This window comes from Podarcis pityusensis (assembly GCF_964106645.2).
Source record: "Podarcis pityusensis genome assembly, chromosome: 6".
Classification (NCBI taxonomy): Eukaryota; Metazoa; Chordata; class Lepidosauria; order Squamata; family Lacertidae; genus Podarcis; species Podarcis pityusensis.
The window spans coordinates 92,373,552-92,394,584 of record NC_138030.1 but is presented as its reverse complement, the minus strand read 5'-3'; the positions used below and the strand labels follow the sequence as shown (position 1 = coordinate 92,394,584).

The 21,033-nt window shown below is 43.6% G+C and overlaps 1 protein-coding gene and 1 long non-coding RNA gene across 2 annotated transcripts in view; one reads left to right on the top strand and one right to left on the bottom strand.

The window, feature by feature from the left end:
• Positions 1 to 2,638: 2,638 nt before the first annotated feature.
• ACBD6 (acyl-CoA binding domain containing 6) overlaps positions 2,639 to 21,033 on the bottom strand; it is a 99,484-nt gene continuing 81,089 nt past the window's right edge. Inside the window, exons 7-8 of the mRNA XM_081012310.1 lie at positions 11,067 to 11,097; positions 2,639 to 3,692 (exon numbers count right to left, since the gene is read on the bottom strand). Coding sequence (XP_080868436.1) covers positions 3,538 to 3,692; positions 11,067 to 11,097 — 186 coding nt within the window. The 3' untranslated portion in view covers positions 2,639 to 3,537. The remainder of the gene's footprint in view (positions 3,693 to 11,066; positions 11,098 to 21,033) is intronic.
• On the top strand, positions 3,699 to 11,056 carry LOC308480661. The gene is made up of 3 exons (XR_013988200.1): positions 3,699 to 8,642; positions 8,744 to 8,853; positions 9,395 to 11,056. It is a non-coding gene; the product is annotated as an uncharacterized lncRNA (long non-coding RNA).

Here is a 21,033-nt window from a genome sequence, read left to right as displayed (position 1 = left end):
TACATTATGAGGGTTGGCAGAGATCAGATACTTATTTTCAGATGCCCAAGGTACATAGGTTCAGGTTTATCACCAGAGATACAGTTATCACCATGCAGCAACTGGCTGAATCATACCAGTCCATACAACCATTTTAAAAAAAGAGAAGCATGATGCTTTTCTATTCTCAGAGGCGGGCGGTTTTGTTTTGTTGTTGGTGGTGATGATCCTCATATAGTGATGCACATTTTACCACAGCTGTCACTATTACTAAATTTTATTTGGGCTCTAATGTGGAATTTCTTCCCACATTTTTTGTTCATCACTTGTGCTCTTGGCAGTATGTGATCTGGCCATGGAATCTTCAGAGAATCAGAGTACAGGTTTTCTCCCACCCTGAACTCATACAGGGTGGGGACCTCTCTCTCTCTCTCTCTCTCTCTCTCTCTCTCACACACACACACACACACACACACACGACAAAGACACATAATCCTACAGAAGCAGAATTAAGCATCAAGTCATCAAACCTTCCCCGGTGACTCTCAAAGTGTTTGCTTCCATTCTAGTTAGAGAGCTACTTGCTAGACATCCAGTTCTGTGAGTCAAGAAAACGAACCAATTTTCTTTTCAGGGAATTCTAAACTGTATCAGCCTTTGAAGCTCATACTTCAGAGATACTGGGCCAAGGAACACTCTGAAGCTGCGGATCTGGGCTCTTCATATACACCATGTTGGCTTTATGTATTTTAATCATTTTAACATTTAATGCTTCTCAATTAAAGTGATTTCCTGGAGTAGATGCCAGGCTTAGTTTGAATATGCATTAACCATTTTCAGTATCAGTAGTTAAAGGCACCAGAGGATTTAAACAGCAATCCAGGGGGCTGTTTGGGAAAAGGTTTGGCTGAATAAAGCAGATTATAAACAATAATATATGCCTTCTCGATTTTTTTCTTCTTTTTTGGAAGGGCTCCAACTTCACAAACAGTCCTAAAGTGCTATAAACATATTCAGGCCTAAGCTCTGAGCTCTGCAAATGTACTTTATGAAAGGTGTGGGCGCTGCAGCTTGCCACTTTGCATCTGGGCACGCAGCAAGCATGTGTTATTTTGAGAGAGCTTTTTAGTACACAAGATGTCCATCAGAGAGAACTTCCCTTGAAAATATTAAAATGCCAGAAAGGATAACCTTCAGCACGAAAGAATAAATAAATCCTAGCTACTGGGCAAAGTGGCTGCTTCTGTGGTGCCAAGGGACCACAGAAAGGTGATTGTTATGCTCTTCAGTGTTTGCCAGCTTCTCCACAGCACAATTCCAAAACTGATGACTGATTTCACGAATTTGGCAGAGAGAGGGAGTAGTTGCCAACCGTGCAGCAGTGACCATACTTTTCATGCCCTTCTCCATGCACCAAAATGTAGCTGTCACAATACCTTAGCTGCACAATGATTCCAGCAAACATATCTTTGGTCTAGTCTCCATGGGATGAAGAACAGCCCAAACATTTTTTTGGTGTGGGAGAAGAGATTTAACATGGGACTGTGAATTCAACTAAGAGTTTGTCTGCCATAAAGATGGCTGTATGCAAATATAGGTAATAAACATGCCCTGTTCTGAGAAAAGCCTAGTCTGTTCTGACAGATTGTTATGTGTCCATCACTCTTATTTGTGTATGTTTTTCAGACAACTGTACAACCTTGCAAAGTAATAATAAAAATGTGGTTTAAAATGCACACCACAGGGGTGGGTGCCGAGTGGGGAGGAAACCCCTTAGCAAACAAGATGGAAAATGAGCTTGCCCAGTCATCTTTGGACAGGCAGCAACAGGCAAAGGTAACTTGAGCAATGGCAAGAGGCAGGCACAAAGACAGAGCCACTACCATTCCACTATGAAAGATGAAATTAGGAATAATATAGGTGTCCACCACTATATTACATATACATTATTATATATGTATACTATATACTACATTATATATACATTTCATCTTCTCTGATTTATGCTCTTTAAAGCTTTTCAACCTCGTCTACATCAACCATTTCCGGTAGCATCTACACAAATACTAAAATATTTTCAGTGTAGACACTGCAGCAGTGAAGAAGTACAATGGACCTGTAACTTACTTGTACAGTGACAGAGAATAAGGGCATAGCTGAACACTCCTATCAGTCCTAAAGGATGAAATTCTTGCAATGTTATTTATTTCTTGTGCATATTCAGTCAGCCAGTGGACACTGGTGGATACTACAAAGTTACCAGCATACTTACTCACTTTGCATGCCAGAGAAAAGCTTTCCTCTCTTCTGATTTTCTTTCGGCAGAGAAGTTTCTACCATATCAACTCCTCAAACTGTTCTAGCAATGCAAGTACTATAAACTGCAAGCTGCAAATCAGTAATACTTTTCTTCCTCTCTTTCTGGATTCACAGTCATTTAATATTTGATTTCATACTGCCTTTCAAAGATGCTTTAGTCTTCACAGTTTTTTAAATAGCTCCGTCAGTTCTCTTTCAGTAACTCTAGAACATGAGGTGATCACGACAGAACAATTAAAAACACCCAAAGTAACATTCCAGAATGTTCAACACAAAGTCATGCTGCTGTTTGTGCAATTGATTTCACGTGAAAGGAAGAAAAAGAGCAATTCAGAAACAATTCTTTGACATCTTTTATCGTGCAAGACAGTATTTTACAGAGACAGAGGGACACACACAAAGGACACTCCCATCGGTTCTCAGTCTCATAGCAGTAGCTCAGTCTCCATGTTTTGCCTTTTTGATCTTCAGGAGCCAATAGGAAAACCCTCAATTCTCACATCTTAGATAACTCCATTGCTTCCATTACCCAATTCAAGGAAGTAGCAGTAGTGATACAGGACTAAAAAGTGAAATCTGTCATGGGAAGATCAGCTTTGTAAAGATGCTCATTTCTCCCCACCCCTTGCCCATCAGCTAGACTTTCCCTTCTTACTGGTAACTTGCATTTTGGAAAAGAGCAGATAGTCTTGCAATTCAATCCTGTCCATATTTACTTGGGAAAACAAATCCCACAGAGGAGGCTTGCTCCTGAGTGGGCACATACAGGATTGCATTCATAATATAGTTGCTCCCTTAAGTTAACCTCAAGATTCATGATGAAACTCTGCTTCATGCAAACTGAGCCTTGGGCTGCACAAAGCGTACAACGCTTGTGACCTATCAAAGAGGAAAGATCCCATCAGCCATGCTTGGCGGCCACCAGAAGCAGAGTAGATCTGTTCTTTTTTAATTTGGGGCTACAAAAACAGGGGTCTGTCAAGCAAATGACAGGTCACAACCTATGGCTGGGGCTGTGTTGTGCCAGGCAGGCAACACAGATACGCAGGCCTGTGCTGTTCAGTGCAATATTGCATTGCTCTGTTTTCTGCTCCCAGAAATAAGCTTCTTTGCTCCGCAGATTCCAGTCTCCATACATCATGCATATTGATTATGTGGACATAGGATGATTTTATTGCAGTTTTTCGTCCATTTTGAGAGCCCTGGGCTGGGGCTACCTGCACTTCCTTGGCCTTTCGATCAAGCTTTGCCAGCCGTGTGCTCCTGCAGCATGGAGGTGATCACTTTACAGTCCGTGACCTCCTCAGGCAAGTAGCCCTCTGTGTCCCGAAGAGTAGGGTCAGCTCCAGACTCCAGGAGCAGTTTCACAATGTCAGAAAACTCACAGGTGGAAGCTAGAGAGGAAAGGACAGAAAAAACACAGGTTACTTTTAAGTGGCTAACAGAACATTTGATGAGTGGTGTGTTTCAGAAGTGCAGAAGCAAAGAGTTTTAAAGCCAAATGGAAAACAAAGTTGGCAAAGCAGAGAAAACTCTGCTGAAGATTGATATTCCACATTCTATCGACATGCCTAAGAACCACTATTTCAGTTTCTTAAAATGTATGTCAGGTCACAGTTTTGACAGTAGTTAGTAAGGAATGATTACTTGGATCTTGATTTATTACTAGAAAGGAATGGGATAAAAGTCTGAATCTTGGAACATGAAAAAAACCAACTAACAGAGCTCAATCTTGGAGAACACTATGGCACCTTTGCTATTAACTATAGATATTACAGCAAAATTACTTTACAGGTAGCCAGGAAAACATAGCTTGCTGAAACGAAAGAGGAGGAGGATGGAAGAGATGCAGGATATTAAATTTAAATCGTAACCTTTCAGAGGAAACATGAGACCAACCTTGACTCTGACATTTCCTGACTTTTGAGCAATCTAAAAAATGGAATTATTTTACCAGACCATTAACACATTTTTTTAAAGCTCACCCTTATAAAAAGACAAATTGCAGGTAAGACATTTCAGGGTGTGAAAAATTTTCTAGGCAAAGGGGGGACATCTTTTGCAGGCACAGTGGCAATTGTGGCGCATAATGTCTCAATCCTGCCATCACCCACAACTCATGACCTGCAGCCTTAGGAAGAAGTGGCTAAGAGATCAAGGCCTTCCAAAAGAGGTAGTAAAGCAGTCCCCCCGCCCCCAGCAGATGCCTTTTTACTCTGAATCGTTTCGGAATTGTTTGCAAATATGCCACATAATACTTCTGGCTATAGACAAAACTGCTACTTTTTCTGGATTCATAAAGGTTCATGGAACCACCTAGCATTCATAACTCTGATGGCAAAGGCCATGTCCCATGAGTATCCCTCCATTAGTGGCTTCATAGCTTGTGGAACAGAAGGCTGACTGAAGCAGCTGATGTGATGCATCTAATAGTCTTCTTCTGCCCATTTTTTGGACATGTCTGCCTGATTTACAGGGGACACGAGGTGAATGAAGCAGGAAGGGAGACCACTTGGCTGAAAGCTACCGATTGCAGCATAGATAATTTTACTCTCATGGCAACCTCCTATTTTTCAGCATCTGCCTTTGGCTGGGGATTGAATGCGGGTGAGCAGCTTTGCAAACTAAACTGGACAACTGAAATAATCATTGATATAAGGCAAACTGGCATGAAAAATATCTTAGAATCCAAGTCATTGTGACTAAGTCAACTTAAGGAAGTTCACAGAAGTAAAGATGCCCATTCCATCCTTCCCCAAGCAGCACACTGTGCTCCCGCAAAGTCTCTCTGTAGGGTTAAGGGGCGCCTTAGGAACCATGTACAATGGCCCTGTATTGGGTTTGGATCCTAAGATCTAATTTAAGGGAGCCCACTGAAGGAAGGTTTCTGTCTCTTCTTGATAGTAGCCCCTGCACCCCACCCTAGATTGTTTGAGGCCTCTTGTCTCCTCCCTGAAAGGCTTTAGGCAAAGGATAGCAAGTGCACTCTGTATGTAAACTTATCTTGTGATCCAAGGCACTGTAAGTATCTCCCATGCAAATTTCCCTGTGCTAGGATTATTGGAAGGACATGAGATGGGAGAGTAAAACTCCAAACAGGCCACTGCTATGTAAAAACTGGCTCTGCATTGATATTTATTTGAATTTGAGCAGTAGATGAGCACTGATTTCTTCACAAAGAAACTGGAATGAAATTTCAACAGCACTTTTCCTGTAGAGGTGATTAATATGATTCTATTCTCTCCTTCCTTAAAATAGAGAAGTAGGAAGTACAATGCTAAAGAAGCTTCCAATTGCCAAAGAGATGAGATGCAAAAATATTACAAATCAGAATTTGCCTGTAATCCTGGAGAAAAGACAGGAAGACTGTAATGAATTAGAGCCAGGAATATTAAATGAAATGTTGTACAATAGGTTTGTGCATTGTAGCTCATACTGGATAGAATTATGAATTGCACACTAGACTAATGTAACACCATAGCCCACTCTTACTCACACTGGAGAGGAAGCCTTTGCTTAGCCTGAAAGCATGATGGCTTTGGCTGGAAGATTTACCCGAAAGCAACTTTGTAACTGAAATTTCCAGTGGGAGCTAAACCTTCAAGAAGCCTCTCTGTTGAACACTAATTACTGTTTTTAATTATATTTCAAATCAGCACATTAGTGGTGTACTTCTTTTTGCAATTAGGTGTAGTAATTAGAAAGTATCTTGAATGTTTTGTTGCCTTCCTCAGCTGACACAGGGGGGGAGAGGAAGCAAAGGTTTAATTAAAATAGGACAGCGGTACATTTGGAGGTTATTTAAAGAACAATTTTAGCATTTTAGGAGCTTATGCTAGGCAAAAAATCATTTATCTGTCTGGGCTGGAGCTGCTAACCACATCTGGCAAAAAGCTCTCAAACCAAATACTCCAGGATCTTGCAAGCCAAGGCTTGTGTTAGCCTTGTGCCTAGGATTGTGCCCCCATTCCCCATGTGAAGACAACGCAGACGGCTTCCCCAACTCATCCACCTACCCGCCACCTTGGGTGGCAAAACAAAATTGCCCCCGTGGGACAGGAATACACAGATGACCCACAAGAAGCTGTGCCTTTCCTCAGAGCTAGCGAGGGAGTGACAGGATGAACTGTGTAGTCCTACTGCCCTGGCAACAGGGAAGCAATCCATCTACAGGACATCTTCTGAAAAGTCAGGAAACTTCCTCATTACCTGGTGGTACAATATAAGGCAGAAAAGGGTGGGAGATCTTTGTTCCACTTCTGGAAGAAAAAGCTAACCAGGTGGTTAAGCCCTTCCCTGCCAGAGGCTGTTTTTAAGCCCACATGTTGGGTGTAGGGTAGCTTAAATGTGCTTTACCTTGTATAGATTTATCAGCTGCTGAACAGCTCAAAACCAGGGACGGGACCAATATTATACCCCTGCCCGCAAACAGACCGTTCTGGGTCTCTCTTTTTCAGGAGATGCAGTATTACTCATCTCCAGTAGAAGCAGCTGAACAGTTAAAACAGATCAGGGCTTACTGATCCCATCACACTAAAAGAAGCCACAATACTATTCTTCAAATTAAGGGCCAAACGCTTGGGTAGAGCCAAAGATTTTCTGCCTGGTGCCTAAAAATAAAGAATGCTTCCCTGGGGAGAACATCCCACAAGTGGGTTGTCAGCACCAAAAAGGCAAGGTCTTATGTTACTACCCCCCAAACCTCCCATGGAAGGGTGGCAGATGAAGAAGGGCCTCAGACGATGATCACAGGGTCTAGGTTGGTTCATGTGGGGAGAAGTGGTCCTTGGGTCCTGAGCCACATAAGGCTCTTTGAACCAACACATTGAATTGAGCCAGCAAACAATTTGGTAGCTAGTGCAGTTGTGCCAGAATCAATGTTACATGCTAAGAATGTCCTGCGCTGGGCAACAAATTGGTGAAGTTGCTTGGAAATCAATCTCCTGGAAAGGCTGTAATGGAAGGAACCCTGAACAAGAACAGTGGTCCAGGCACAATAGAGAGATCTGTGCAATCTGAAGTCTGACCCATACTTTTGTGAACACCATGCTATGCTTAGCGGAATACTGACAAATTTCCATGTGCTGGGAGTTCTAGGAAGAGATGAGAACACAAGGGTGTTATTAAATGCTTGGAGGAATTCTCAGGTGGGTTCAAGAACGATTCAAGATGTCATTTCTCATAGTGAGGGGCCCTTGGAAATCTGTGCACTTTCAAAAAAGGTTTGAAAAACACGAGAACCTACTTCACATGAAAAGGCAGAGCAAGGTGGCCCAGTTGACAGCGCACTTTGATTTCAATTTGGATTCAATCCTCCATTCTTCCACAGGCATAACTGGCGACCTTGTGCAAATCATTCTCCAAACACTGCAGTTTTAGATTTATGAAAATGTAAGTAAAAGTGACCTACTTCATAGGATTGTGGCAAGAAGGGAAGAGATTGGAGAGATTGCACGGCGTATTAGAATTACTATATTGGCGATAAATAGATCTCGGTGGTAGTAGGAACCTTTACAGCTGACAAAATTAATTATGGTTGGGATCAGCCCATAAAAAGAGGCAGGTACAACCTTAAAAGATGCACAACTCAATCCTTGACATGTTTACTTGGAACCCCCTCCCACTGTGTTCAAGGGGCCTTACTCCAAGTACAATGGCAGAAGACTGCAGCCTTCATTGATTAATCAGCAAGGGAAATTTTCAAATCAGTATGGCTACAAGTTAATAGCTCTTTTTTCAGCTCTTTTGGTTCCAGGGTTACCATAAAAGGGAAAATATTAAAAGATTGCATTTTGTTCTAACAATGAGTGGCATTTTATATAGTTTATTTCAGCATTTTATAAAATAACCTATATTAAAATTGTGTTAACATTTCGTTTATTTTAATCAATGCCATTTTAACCAGTTGACAGCCCAAAACAAGCAAGCATTAAGTAGTGGCAGGGTAGTTATCTCAATTATATTTCCAAACAAACCAAAACAAAGAAAGCCAGACATTAATCCAGCCTCCAAATGTCACCATCTTTCAACAGAAGCCTCCATAGTAAGTAAAGTGGGGGCAGCTCCAGCACTACTTGAAAATAGCCTCCTTGCTTCTACAACAATGGCACCAGGGATCCTTTACAAACGGAGGTGCCGTGTGGACAGATATTTCGCATTTCTGAGGAGGGACCCAAAGTGAGACAATGTGTTGCCACTGCACCGGGAAACCCAAGAGGGCCTCAAGCCCACCTCTAAAGAGTGCAAAATTTCCCCTGGAGATTAGAACAGCTGTTGGATTTACAGCACATCCTGGGAACGTCTATTTATCAAGCACCAGGGAGGCAGCCCTGACACAGGCACAGGTGAAGATGAATTTTCATTCAGCACAGTTTGCCTTCCAAGTCCATTAATCCTCAGGGTTTTCATGATGGATTTCTCCTTTTATTATTTATTTTCACTCCAGCATCCCCTCCCACTGCCCTGCAACAGCGCAAAAAGAGCAGAGCAGATGGTGTTTCAACGAGGAAGAAAGAACCCGGGAGGATACAGAGAGCCAGCCCACGCTACAGTCAGGTGACTTCAAGTCCAAGGAGAAACCTTGATTTCCTCTGGGAGACACAGAGCCAATCGTTTGAGCATTCCCTGAGGGAAACAAGTGTGTGCATGCGGGGAAGCGGCGGGGGGGGGGGGAAGAGAGAAGGTCTTAAAGAGGGAATTTAAGGCTAGCAAGCCATTCATGAGGGAGACCACACACATCCTAGCCTTTTCAAAGACACAGTGCTAGTGCTGACCATTCAGTGACAGGGTAACCAATAACCAGAAGATATTGGACGGAAGGGGGTGGGTCCCTTTAGGCAGACCATTTGAGGGTAACATACTGGGGAGCTGTCCTTCATTTAACCTCCGAATGGCTCTGACCCGTGTTTAATCAGAACAAACCAGGATTTATAACCCATCTAAGGATGCAGCTTGACACTTTCTGTAATCACAAGAGCTGCTGAGGCAAGGACAGCTGTCAGGCCAAACATCCTCATCAAAAGATAGATAAACTCAGATTCTATTTCACCATCCTTACTGTAAAGGGATTTTGCTAACTACTCGGTTTGTTGTACAGCTGCAGCAAAGGAGGGGGGAAGGATGCCCATAGACAAGAGGTTTGTGTCTACAATCAAGTCTTGGTTACAACGAATGACTTTATTATGCAGTCCAAGGAATGAATAAATAAATAAGGATTTTTCAGGAGAGCGCAGGCCTGAGCAAGTCACAATGATTAATTGAACAAACAAGATATTGTCAGGCTTCAAGTAATGTTTGATTAGTGCTATTGGAGGTGGTAACAAAGAAAACAGGATGCAAGGATACAGGCAGTGAACTCAAACGGTAAGAACCCAACATTGTTCCTTGCTGATAAATAACAGACACCCCTTGGGTGTATTAGCCACATCAGACTTTATTATACTGAAAGGATAATAAAAGGAAATAAAAGAAATCTGTCTCAAACAACAGAAGACTCTTGGAATTCTTGGAATACACTTTTTTCACTATAAAATGTTTCTGAATAATAAAACTGTGCATAATGGAATTCAGTGAAAACAGGTCTGGTCAATCTAACAACATCCCGCTCCCTGTTACTACCTTATTTTGAGGGGAAAATATGGTTTTGTTTCCTGGCGTGGAACGTTATTACACATATATTTGCACATACCCTCATAAGTCTTCAGCTGTCTAGATTCTATTACAAAATTAAGAGCAAACTAATGAGAAGCATTAGATGAATATTCAAGTCAATAGAATGCTGTATCTTATTTTGACCTATCTTTTCTAACAGTACCTTTACTCCACCTTGTATTTAAGCACTCACAAAGGAAGCCTCCTCCTCTGGACGCAACAGAGAAACGCAGTGAACTGCTGAAGAGGGATAAAGCTGTCTGCTACTCCTTTGTCAGTTCACAGCAGGCTAGTAAAACATTTTGTAGGCTAGTAATTTTGCAGACTTATTCACAAGGCTGACTTATCTGGAAAGACCAGAGGGTGACCAGAATGGCAAAGGGTCTAGGAACCAAGTCCTATGACAAATCATTGGAAGAGTTGGATATGTTTCGCCTGGAGAAGTTTCAGGGGAGACATGACAGCAGTCTTCATATATCTGAAGGGCTGTCATGCAGAAGATGAGGCAGGCTTTCACTCTGTTGTCTTAGTGGGAAAGTCTAGAACAAAGGGTGGAAACTGAAGGGAAGTGGAATTTGGCTAAAGATTCAGGAAAAACCTCTTAATGGTAAGAGCTGTTCAACAGCAGAACAGATTGGCTTTGGAGGAGGGTGAGCTCTCCTTAGCTGGAGGTGTTTAAACAGGCAGGACAGCCATATGACAGGGGTGCTATTGTTGCATCCTGCACTACAAATCCTGCACTGAGCAGCGGGTTAGAATAGTTGTCCTCAAAGATTCCTTCTAACTCTATGATTCTATTTTAGAGACTGACTGAGTAAAGTTTAAGTTACCAAAAGATCCATCAATGGTCATTAAAAAACAAAACACCTATGGTATTTGAAGCCATTTCCCTCATTCATGCAATATTATTATTCACTTTGGCACATATATTGTAGCAGGCTTGAAGGAGACAAAGTTAAGAGTCTTAGCTTGGAAAGCAATGTTTCCTGGTTTGAACAACTTATTACAAGTTGCTAAGCAGGCCTTTACTTCTGTTACATGTAGCTGTCTTGGGTATCATTTATTCACTCTTCCAGATAATGTAGGTTAATAGGCAAATATGCTCACTCACTGCTTACCGTAATGCAATGCTGTTTGGCCTTCATCATCCTGAGGGAAAAAGAGAGAACTAGATTTAGTTTTATCCACACATATGCATTTTAAAAGAATGGCATGATGTTCTTGTACAGTGAACATCTCCATGTCAGATTTAGAACAGCTTCACTGGCTCCCTGTCCATTTCTATGAGCAATTGAGAGTGCTGGTTTTAACCTTTGAAGCCCTAAACATTTTGGGACACAAGTCCCTTATGGATCACCTTTTCCCACAAGGGCCTGCCTGCATATTAATGGTAATCCCCCAAGGCTCAAGAGATTAGACCAGGTTTCCTCAACCTCGGCCCTCCAGATGTTTTGAGACTACAATTCCCAGCATCCCTGACCACTGGTCCTGCTAGCTAGGGATCATGGGAGTTGTAGGCCGAAAACATCTGGAGAGTCGAGGTTGAGGAAGCCTGGATTAGACTTTTTCCAATGGAGGAATCCCATCTTTGGAACTCTTCCCCCAGAGAGACTCACCTGGCACAAAGTTTGTTCTCTTTTTGGCACCAACATCTTTTTATTATTGCAGGCCCTTAAAATAACTTATTCATGCTGGGATGCTTTATTGTTACTGTTTATCATTTTATAGACTTTATTGCTTATAGGTTTTGACTTGTCTCTGTAAACTGTCCTGTGCATTCTTTTCCAGACTGAACAACAGGGTATAAAATATAAAAAACAAAACAAAATGCCAATTGACTTACATTCCTGTGCATAATTCATTTAATGAGATACAAAATCTGCAGCTAAAATGAACAGTAGAGATGATTTTAGCTGAATCCTTATCTTTTCAACATGGGTGGTAGTGACAAACAGATCTGCTTAAACTCAAGTGACACAAGCAACACAGGTGATGAAGTACTGTAGCTGGAGTAGCCCCAACTTTTGTGGGGACTAGGATAACTTTTTGCTCTCCCATATTCTTACACATTGGCTGTTAAAGAGCCCCTGCCTCCTCCTTGGCTAAAGAGTAATTGAAACCTGTGTGGTAGAGCTGAACCCAAGGCCTCACACCAGGTTCTTGCTTCAGCCCCCCCACCCCAAACAGACAGCAGGGTTCCCTGCAACTTGGCACTTGATACCCACTGACCCACCGGTGCTAAAACTCTTAATTATCTTTGAACCACAGCCTCAAGCTCAACATTCATAGAATTGGTTGAAAGGTGCTGGGCTGTGCGACCTTACATTGACATGGGTCTTGAAACAACCTCCTCGCCATCAGAACTTGGTTCACTTACAGGCCTGAATGAAGCAAAACAAGAGGCAAAGCCTCAAAGAGGAGTTGGAAGACACATTTATGAACAGTAATAGTCTTAGGCTTCAATCCTATACAGGCAGCATCCAATTGACAAGCGATCAATGACACACAGGTCCTTTTGGACCCAGAAGAGGGTGGAACAGGGGCAGGGCCGAGCATGGTTATGCACACTCCATGGACACGCATGGGTACCAGGAACGAAATGGTCACCACCTGTACATACTTATCTGGAAGCAAGTCCTTTTGAACTCAAAGCACTCTGATAGGAGATAGAACCTTAATCTTGAGCCCCAGTGGATGATTATCAATCACCAAAATGTGTTGGGTATTTTGGTTTTCCTAAGACTTTACATGTCTATAAAAACTGAACTTTCAGTATTGCTTTTATTTTTATTTTCTTCTCTCAATGCTGCTCTGTTTCCACCACCTTCTTAGCCAAACAAATTAGGCTTTTGGTGTCAAGGGTGCCATTTAGATCAACCTGGGGCCCTCTAGGTGCTGTTAATTCCCAGCCAGTTTAGCCCAATGGTCAGAGATGATGGGCACTCTAGTCCAACAACATCTGGGGACCCAAGGATGAACAACACTGGTCCAGACTACAGTACCAGCTTGCCTGAACACTGTCCGCACAGGCCTATCCCTCCTCATTAGGCTCTATAAACCCTTGGTATCAAAGCCCATCCCTCTGTCTGCACAATTCATCTTGAGGCCGAAGACTCTGATACTTTGGCCCTCCTTTCTTCTCTCAGATTATGACATCTGCCTAATTTCATAGAACCACAGAACTGTAGATTTGGAAGGGTCATTTGGTCCAATCCCCTGTAATTCAGGAATCAGAGCTAAAGAATCCCTGACAGATGGCCATCCAACCTCTGCTTGAAAACCTCCAAGGAAGGAGAGTCCATCACCTCCCCAGGGAGTCCGTTCCACTGTCAAACAGCTCTTGTTCTTGCACTTGCTCTGACTTCTGACCCCTACTGTGCCCCACTTCAGCAGTCCTCAAATCTCAGCCTTCACTATGCTCTTGTCTTAGGCCAGGGGTCTGCAACCTTTAAGACAAAAAGAACCACTTGGACCCATTTCCGAAGAAAAAAAAACTGGGAGCCGCAAAACCATTGCGACATTTAAAACAAATATAACACTGCATATATTGTTTCTTACCTTAATGCTATATATACAGGATCGTAACGCACGCACCGCCCCCATGCGACGTCACAGCCAGTACAGCGCCCGCCACAGTGGGGAGTGTTGGGGCGCACAATGCGCCTCCTCCCCTCGCTAGTATCCGCCCCGGAGCCGTGGCAAAGGTGTTAAAGAGCCACATGCGGCTCCGGAGCCGCGGGTTGCAGACCCCTGTCTTAGGCTCTTGAAAGTACCTTCTTCACACAGTGTACAGTCAAACTATGGAACTCACTCCTACAGGAGGCACTAATGGCCACTAACCTACATTGCTTTAAAAGAGGATTAGACAAATTCAAGGAGGAGAGCGCTATTGATGGCTTCTAGCTGTGATGGCTATGTTCAGCTTCCACAGTTGGGAGGTAGTAATGATTCTGAATACTAGTTGGAAACCACAAGAGGGGAGAGTGCTCTTGTGCTCGAATCCTGCTTGCAGGTTTCCTATGGGCACCTGGCTGGTCGCTATGATAAGTTGCTAGAATAGATGGGACACTGGCCTGATCCAGCAGACTTTTCTTATGTTCTTATGAATCCTAGTCTACCTTTTCTGGAAGCTGACTTGTCCAGTTTTGGCTATTCCCTCACCTCTTGACCTTTGGACTCTGTTCGGCCTTTGCTGGAACTTGACTTTGCATCATATGGATCACACCAGACTGGCAGCTGGGCGCCCTGCAACTTGCCACTCAGCACAAAAAAGCTGGTTACTATATTTTATACTGGATAAAAGTGCTACAGATCATGGAAGGAACTATGGTCGATTTCCCATTGTATGAAAAGTAAATACAATAAAACAGATGCAATTCTATTAACCTGAAGCGAACAGCTTAAAAGTTTTGATGATTAACGGGTATATAAATCCTGCTAAATAAGAAATAGAAAGTGCCAATGGCAAAAACGCAAGGGAATAAAACTCCAAAATTATTACACCTGTGGCCATATGCTCACTGGAAAGGTTAGCTTTGTACATCGAAGAAGGTAAGTTCCCTTTGGCTTTTGTAACAAATATGCAAAGCCTCCACCACCAGGCAAGGACCAAGGCCCTTGAACCAGAGGAGTCTTTAGCATCAACCCCTGATCAGCTGCTGCTGCAGAGCAGCAGACCCCATAAGCTGTGGTGAAGAATGAGCCCCTTCAGGTGAATGCCTCCCCCTGCCCCATTCTTTTGTGCTATACCTATGTACTGCCTATGGCAGTGACCCCTTCATGCTTCTCCATTTAGCATTGTTGCCACTTGTGACTGCTGGGTCAGACACCCTTTTCCTGCATTGAAGCAACTTTCTAAGAGAACACTGAATCCGGAACAGTAATAAAAGATTACTATCAAGGGTTCGCATGAAGCTGAATGCTAGCTAAAGAGTTTGTGCTGTGTTAGCAATCATATAAATTCTCCACATAACAAAAATTTAATCTAGCAAAGATGAAGAGGCTGCTACAGAAATGCCCATTAAGGATTTCCAACTGCCTACAGAGAGCTACGTCCTTGGATTTTACTGCCCGAAATTCCGTGTCTAATGGTCACCTATCTACTGCGTGCTGGACAGTGACTCTGCTCAACTCCAGAGTGAGAAAATCTAATTCTTAATCTTCAGAAATTTCAGCATGAAAACTCATTAGGAGAAGAGTGCCCTAAGTAAGTGTCACCACTTCAGTTGAAAGGAAATAACATGATTGTCACCTACATTCTACTGGCTTTCCTGAAAGGCTCATTGGCTCACAAGAAAGCAAGTCACACAAAAACTAAGCTCTTCAGATTCATGCATGCTAGTACTGTACCACTACACAAAATGGATTATATAAATATCCCTAAATTGCCCTAAACTTTTGGAATGCAAGAGGTTGTTCGCATTAGGGTTTTTTATGTTTTAAAAAGTGTGGAATAGTGCAGCAACACAGTTTTCCATGTGTAGCCCTGATAAATTGTCTCTGGGCAACTACTGCGGGAAATTTCCAGTCCTACTGTAAAAATGCACCTATAAATAAGCAAATGGAACAGAGTGACAACATTTGATCTTTTTTTCTTGGAAATTGAGCAAGATAATTAAGTTTCATTTTGAGTTACTAAGCAAGAAGAGGGAATATTTGCCACAGTTATTTATACTCTGCTCTGTTCCAGCATGAATTACTGCCTAAATGTAGCTCATTTGGGGCTGTACCTATCAACAAGAACTAAGGACAACTGAAATATGGGGGAAATGGTTAATTGATCATGATTTTATATTTCACATTTCTTCACACTAGGAGTCATTATGTCCATACCGAGGCCGAGTTCTTGCATTACACTGATCTTGGAAGCTCATCCAATAAGTTGTTCGCATCAGCTCTCAAACTGTCATCCATTTTAAAGATGGCTGGCAATATGAAGCTTCTGTTGCCTTGCATCACATTAAATTAACAGCAACTCACAAGCAAACAAACAAACATGGCTTCTAGGGATAGATGAATCTGTCAAGTTTAGTTTCTCATTGTTCCAGTCTTTAGTCTAACACATTTCTGTATCAGTTTGTGATTTTTTCTTTGTAAAAAAAGCTGCCATGAAAATGCATCCAAATTTAAGGGAGGATTTCTCATAAAATGCACAATTTTGCAAACAATTTTCACCAATGCATGCATTTTTATACATACTTTCCCCTCTGCCTTTTTGGTACCATATTTTTTGTTTGGAGAACAGCATTGCAAATTTTATCTAAAAGTGAAAACTTTTAAAGATTTATCCACACATTTTGTGGGGAAGTATGAATTAGGCAGGTCTGGATTTAAAATGGGAATCAAACCATATTTCTCCTCCATTCCTAATAGTTTCCTTATTAGGTTCCATGTAATCTGGTGTTGCCCACGAGTGTGGACCTAAGGACAAATAAAAGACGAAGGTTTCATGAATAACTCCTGATGGAAGAAATAATGAATACAGTGGTGCCTCGCAAGACGAAATTAATTCGTTCCGCAAGTTTTTTCTTCTTGCGAGTTTTTCGTCTTGCGATGCACGGTTTCCCATAGGAATGCATTGAAAATCAATTAATGCGTTCCTAGGGAAACCGCCTTCAGACCAGGTCCGGGGACAGTCTGTCCCCCGACCTCTTCTGAAGGCTGGGGGGGGGGGGAGAAGGGCTTTTCTTCCCACCCCCAGCCTTCAGAAGGCTGTTCTGAAGGCTGGGGGTGGGAAGAAAAGCCCTTCTCCCCACCTCCCGCCCCGCAAGCTCCGGGGACAGGAGGGCTTTGCTGCCGACCGCCAGCATTTTAAAAGCCCCCGCTGTCCCGGGGCGATTTTAAAATGCTGGTGGGTGGCAGCGAAAGCTTCGCTGCCGCCCGCCAGCATTTTAAGATCGCCCGGGACGGCAGAGAAGTCTCCGCTGCCCCGGGAAGGCAGGAGGGGGGAGCAAAGACTTTTGCCCCCCGCCGGGCTTCAGAAGAGGTCCAGGACCTCTTCTGAAGGCCGGCGGGGGGGCGAAAGTCTCCCCCCCCGCCTGCCTTCAAAAGCCGTCGGGAACAGCGGAGAAAGGCGCTGCCTTTCTCCGCTCTCCCGGGAAGGCAGGCAGGGGGGGAAAAAGACTTTCGCCCCCCGCCGGCCTTCAGAAGAGGTCCAGGACCTCTTCTGAAGGCCGGCGGGGGGCGAAAGTCTTTCCCCCCCCCCGCCTGCCTTCAAAAGCCGTCGGGAACAGCGGAGAAAGGCGCTGCCTTTCTCCGCTCTCCCGGGAAGGCAGGCAGGGGGGAGGAAAGACTTTCGCCCCCCGCCGGCCTTCAGAAGAGGTCCAGGACCTCTTCTGAAGGCCGGCGGGGGGCGAAAGTCTTTGCTCCCCCCGCCTGCCTTCAAAAGCCGTCCGCGATAGCGGGAAGCTCTTCCCTGCTATGCCGGACTGCTTTTAAAATGCTGGCGGTGGGGAGCAAAGCCTTTCGGCCCCCGCCGGCCTTCCTGGACCTCTTCTGAAGGCTGGAGGGGGGGAAAGGCTTTGCTCCCCACCACAGCATTTAAAAGAGGTCCCCGGAGATTTCCCTATGGGCTTTCGTCTTGCGAAGCAAGCCCATAGGGAAATTCGTCTTGCGAAGCGCCTCCAAAACAGAAAACCCTTTCGTCTTGCGGGTTTTCCGTCTTGCGAGGCATTCGTCTTGCGGGGTACCACTGTATTCATGTGAGTTACAACCAGGGTGAAAACATACAACATGGGAATCTTTGATCTCATTTATCTGACAATGGTTAATGCCAAAACTAAAATACTGCAAGGAGTAAGAGGGAGGCCAGCACAATGCAGGAACAAAATTATTTTTAGGAATTTTGACAGAATCTTGCTGTCCACTCTCAGCACCAGATAATTAAAGCACTACTACACTGACATAGTCATACCTCGGGTTGAATGTGCTTCGGGTTGAGCACGTTCGAGTTGCGCTCCGCGGCAACCTGGAAGTAACGGAGCGCGTTACCTCCGGGTTTCACTGCTCGTGCATGTGCAGACGCTCAAAATGACATCACACACATGCGCAGAAGCGGCGAAAAGTGACGTGTGCGTGCACAGATATGCCGTCGCTAGTTACGTTTGCTTCTGGATGTGAACGGGGTTCCGGAACGGATCCCGTTTGAATCCCAAGGTACCACTGTATTTCTTTCATTTTTTAACTTTTATTTTTATTGAAGCAATTCAAACAAAGATAAAGGTAATGGGACCCCTGACCATTAAGTCCAGTTGCGAACAACTCTGGGGTTGTGGCGCTCATCTCGCTTTACTGGCCGAGGGAGCCAGCGTTTGTCCGCAGACAGCTTCCAGGTCATGTGGCCAGGATGACTAAGCTGCTTCTGGTGAACCAGAGCAGCGCACGGAAACGCTGTTTACCTTCCCACCAGAACAGTATCTATTTATCTACTTGCACTTTGACATGCTTTTGAACTGTTAGGTTGGCAGGAGCAGGGACTGAGCAATTGGAGCTCACCCCAACGCAGGGATTCGAATCTCCGACCTTCTGATCAGCAAGCCCTAGGCTCTGTGGTTGAGTACTTAAGACCCTTAGGAGTCAAATTTCACATTATACTGTGAATAAGGAGTCCTGTGTATATTTGTTGTACGGTATATATGATAAAATCCCACCAAACATCGTAGGTTTTTTTAGGATCCTCTGAGCATTTTGCGACATGTAATTTATGAGTTATCTTTTCAACTTGTGCTAAATGCCACATTTTTATACCAAGGTGGAAGCTGCAAGTCCTGTAAGGTTTTTCTATTTGGAGCAAGTTAAGTTCTGGTGGGCACTAGCATCCACGTCAAGAGCTCCTGAAAGTTGAACCCCTGCAGTTGATTGTCCCATAGATTTAGCAAACAAATCTGCAGTGAAGCTGGAATAGGATAGCTGAGTATTTTGTTCATTTGTTGGCAGCCCCATCATAGGTGGAAAAAGAAGATAAGAACAAGGTCCTACTAGAGAAGAAACCTTCTTACTAGTTCAGGAAGAAAGGATGCATTTGCAGCAACAAGTTGCCCTGAGGAGTTATTACAGTGGAAGGGCAGTGCTGGATCCAGGAATCCCCCAGGCACTTTATGTGATCAGATAAAGTCTCAAAGACTTCATTAATCACAGGCAGGAAAATCGCTCCCCACCCCCCCACCCCGAGTACAGCTGTTCCCTACCAGATTCACTGGAATCTTCTCTGGTTTTTAACCACAGCCTCTGAATACTTTGTTTAAAATACAGAGAGCTCGGTGTCATGACACCCAAATACAAAGCAATGGATGGTCTCATATGGGAGCTAGACATCAGTGATAGCACCAAACAGTGAAGAAACTTACATGTCGACTGCAAGAAGCTGACACAGCCTCTCCAACAGTCACCCTTTGAGTCCTATTAGAGAAAATGAGAAAGCACACTCCCTCCACAAAAACAACATTAATTTAGAATCGGAAGCAAACTTGATCATCTCACTACTTCACCTTGACTCCAATCATTTGTGAACAAACCAAACACCTAATACAGATCCTTGGAAGATCCTAGTTCTTACTCTCCTGCTTTGTGAGAAATGTCAATTTAATCTTATGCTCTGTTTGGAGTAGTATAATACCTAAGAGGAGCTACCTTCTTATCCCATGACTCCCAAGTTTACTTTAATAAGGGACATGTCAAAGGCTTATTTAAAGTCCAATGTATATAATATAATGGATAAGATCAGTCTTATCCATATTTGTTGTTCCATCTGTCCTTGAGGAAAAGAAGAAGCAACAGCCAGTGTGGGACTCCCATCTTCATTCACTGCTAGTCTCACCAGCTGGGCTCCTCCTCCCCACTGACAGAGGTCACCAGTTCCTCCTGCCTTGTGACAGAGTGTAGCAAGACCATCTGTTGCAGGGGTGACTGCATCAGCTGAGCACCTGTGAACCTATATGATGCAATGGGATTGACAAGAAGCCAACAGATGATGATGATGATGATTAACAAATTTCAGCTAGACCCCACCCTGTTATATCAGCAATTTCCAGCTGCATTACAGTCACTTTCAGGAAGGCTAGTATCGTAGAATTGTAGAGTTGAAAGGGACCCAGAGGGTCATCTCGTCCAACCCTCTGCAATGCAGGGATCCTGCCCACAGCCCACCCTGGCTGGGCTCAAACCACCAACCTTCGGGTTACCAGACACAGCGACCCATTGTATCACAAGGATCAATGAGCAGCAGTTTTCAGGGGCCACCAATGCTTGTTTTTGAACTGAACAGCCCACCTCCATCCAAAGGCATTAATATAAGCACCTTATACCATTAAGAATTTAGTGTCTTGAGTTTGCTTATTCTCCTTTCCCCATTCTTTTTTCCTTATGTGTCATATCTTTTTTAGAAGGTAAGCCTGAGGGCGAGGACTGTGCTATTTTTATAGAAAGTCACTCTGGGTGAAAAGTGGAGTATAATGCTTTGAAAAAATAAACAAACAAATAGACACAGAACTTTAAAAGATCGGTGATTAATGACTTCTATCTAGGAAAAGACTGCAGGCTAATTTGTTTGTAGCTTCCTGAATCCTTTTTTAAACGTTAGTGTTTCATTGCTGGTTTTCTGAGCCTCTGCTATAAAGGCTGGTGCTGGAGGAAAGTTGATTTGTTTTGTTAACACAGCAGAGAAAGAGGGCAATCATAAGGGAAGCAGCGAATTGGTCAAGGAGATGGTGGGCAGCTCCCTTATACTGGACACTTAGGAGGTGGGGAGCAAGATATAGCAGCCTGAAGTTATTTCCTTGGCACTAAGCAGAGCCTTACTTGCAAAGAAATCAAGGGAACTAGGCAACAGATGCAGCTGGTGGGGCACATATAAAAAGGAAGGAGGAGATCCATGACTCTCCATGTTCAGAGGGGGAGCCAGGAATCTCAGAGGAAACAAAATCAAAAGGTAGGTGGAGATTAGGAGATTCTTCAACTTGATCCAAGTGCACATACACCCTTGTTGGACTTTGCCACCTGGCAACCAGCAAGAACAGCTGTCTGACTTTATGCAGATTCAGTCTTCTTCATTTACATAGCCTTGCCTCCTCAGCTGCCTACTTACTCAGA